This window comes from Cardiocondyla obscurior, linkage group LG29 (assembly GCF_019399895.1).
Source record: "Cardiocondyla obscurior isolate alpha-2009 linkage group LG29, Cobs3.1, whole genome shotgun sequence".
NCBI classification, from domain to species: domain Eukaryota; kingdom Metazoa; phylum Arthropoda; class Insecta; order Hymenoptera; family Formicidae; genus Cardiocondyla; species Cardiocondyla obscurior.
The window spans coordinates 275,081-277,659 of NC_091892.1; the positions used below are offsets into that span (position 1 = coordinate 275,081).

Sequence of the window (2,579 nt, forward strand, 5' to 3'; positions counted from 1 at the left end):
GAAAGTCCTTAATTTCGCTATTAGATACGCTATTAATAATTTCGTTTCTCTCGTCATTTGACATGCCGTTGCTTTCCTCATCTCCTTTGGTGGTTGACACGCTATTAACTTCTTTCTTCGGGCGTCCTTTTATCGGACAGTCCTTGGCTCGGTGACCCATCTGGTAACACTTGAAGCAAGCTCTTCTTTCTCGCTTAGGCATCGGACACTTGTTTGCCATATGACCTTCCGCGTTGCAATTATAACACCGCACTTCTGTTTTCACATTCATTTTACCACTACTTTTCTTATATGCACCCGTTGTTTTGCCTGTTATTTTGGTCGCTCCCTTCTCCATTTTTTGTTGCGTTTTATGTTCTGTAGGCAGCGAGATGTTTTCCATTCCGCGTAGCATTGCTTCTTTATCCACGAATCGCAGCATTATTGCCTGTCGTCTGATGGAGTCATCTGGAATTCTCTCAATAATGTAATCTACCATTTCCTCTTCGCTTATCGGGACCTTATTGGCAAGAATAACTTTCTTGTGAAAATAATCGGCAAACGTTTCGCAATAATTCCATTTTTTTCTTTCGAATTCTCTTCGTAGGGTCAACTTCTTTTCCCGCTGATCATACATTATCTCCATACGTCCTAACAGGTCTTGAAGAGTTATAGAAAGGTGCTCTGGTACCGAATGGAACCACTCGATTGCATTTCCTTCTAGTTTTGCTCCTATCAATAGCTTTGTCATTCCGTCGTCCAGTTGGTACGTTCGCTTTACCAACATCAACTATTCTTTCCATTTCTGAAAAGTTCCGTATTTTCCACTGAAGGCCGGTAATAGTTCCTTCAAACTAGTCAAACTAATCTTGTAGGCTGACACACTGAAGCTTTCGTTTTGCGACACTTGTGTCAAAGCGCGTAACTGCTCATTTTCTCTTCGCATAACGTTCAATTCTCGAGCCATTAAAGATTGTTCTTTTTTCGCTAACTCATTTTCCTTTCTGAGTATTTCTTCTTTATCAGGTGGATTTTCCTGATCGTCTGCTGCCCCACTCGGACTCGCGGTATCACTTCGCTCTTCTTCCGACGCGTCTACCTCCGTCGAATCAAGATCTATGATCCATTGTCCTGACGGATCCGCTTCTTGAAGCCTCTTGATTAATTCATTTTTAACGCCTGTTGCAACCAGGTTTAACTCACGCAGCTTATCCTTTAATGTCGTAACGGTGAATGTACTAGGATCTCTCATAACGATTCTTTGACTTATACAGTTTACAGTTCAAATTCACGCCTTCGCGCACAACTTATTTACTTCGAACTTATTTCGATCTCCTTTGAGATATTCGAAATCACTTCTTCCTCGTTTTTACCTGAGGAATTCGGAGCCTCGATCCCACTTCTGATTTTGTAAAGGATTCTGATGAATTATAAAGAAAGTTTGTTTTGCAATCTTTTAAAAAGAAATTAAAATATCTTTATTGGTTGGAGCGGACCTCCGCTTAATTACAATGATGAGGCGAGACTGCTCGCTCGTTGCAACATACACCGCTAGCTTTTGCATCAAGGCCAAGTTAGGGGATTTTTGCACAGGGAGATAAGAGTACGCCGAATTAAAATTAATATGATACGATATTTAAATCGCTATGTGATACTGAATAAATTGCTACTAAGAATCTAACTTCTACTATTACTACAATTAAGTCCTTTAACCAAAATACAAGTTCTAGGCTTGGTGCTTGTGCGGGCATAATATATTTTGCCACATCCTCCCAAGCCTTTTACAGCATTATTTAAGAGCCAAGGCTCTTGTATTAATGCTATACCTGTCTGCACCATAGCCATGCTCCTGGCTAAAATCGCCGAGGCGCCCTTGCTATGGTGCAAGTTTATTTGAGTTATTGGGAAGCCGAGCCTGGCCATTTTTAAGCCGGTCCAGCCTCCTCAACCGTCTTTCCTTCCTCGTCAGGACCCTCCTTGCGGTCCTTGTCGAGCAGCTTTACAGCCGCCCGACCCGTTCCGCAGAAGGGCCTGAATCCACAGGCTCTCAGTGCCTCGAGAGATGTCCCACCTATTAGGCAAGCAAAATGGGAGCCTGTTTCGTCTCCCCTCTTGCTCCCCCGGGTGACGAGCCACCCCTCGGCCCCGAGATTCTTGTTCTGCCTGTCCAGGAGCCTCAAGGCTTCCTGGGCAGATAGCCCCGGTTCCTCCACATGTACCACCAGGCGGTGTCGCTTTGGAAGCTCTCCCGCCGGCAGCACACGCAGAGGTCTCTCCTCCAACTTGAAGCCCGGGGCCTGGCTTTTCAGCCAGTTCTCAGTCTCCTCGTCGGTGCAGGCGAACACGAGGGCCCCGTCCCTCTTCCACGATCCGGAAAAGGTCGGGGCCCTCGTGCCCTCCGGGAGCTGGAGGATGCTCTCCCGGATCACTTTCCTGATCCGGGCGACCTCCTCAGCCCCCAACTTCTTGTCAGGGTAGCTCTCTAATACGAGGGCTAACCTGACAATCCCCCTGACTGCCTGGGCATATAATCCCTGGTCCGCGACCTTAGGTCTCTTGCCCCGGCAGTCATTGGAACTGGGAGTCGTGTGATCCGACCT

At 46.3% G+C, this 2,579-nt stretch overlaps 1 protein-coding gene across 1 annotated transcript; it reads right to left on the minus strand.

The window, feature by feature from the left end:
- Positions 1-769: 769 nt before the first annotated feature.
- Positions 770-1,231, minus strand: LOC139112486 (uncharacterized). Its single transcript, XM_070673532.1, has one exon. It carries the CDS (start codon positions 1,229-1,231, stop codon positions 770-772), a length of 462 nt encoding a protein of 153 aa, XP_070529633.1.
- Between the last annotated feature and the right edge of the window lie 1,348 nt (positions 1,232-2,579).

Bases quoted from the DNA above. Each gene is read 5' to 3' on its own strand.
- LOC139112486 (XM_070673532.1), bottom strand. From the start codon at position 1,231: ATGAGAGATCCTAGTACATTCACCGTTACGACATTAAAGGATAAGCTG.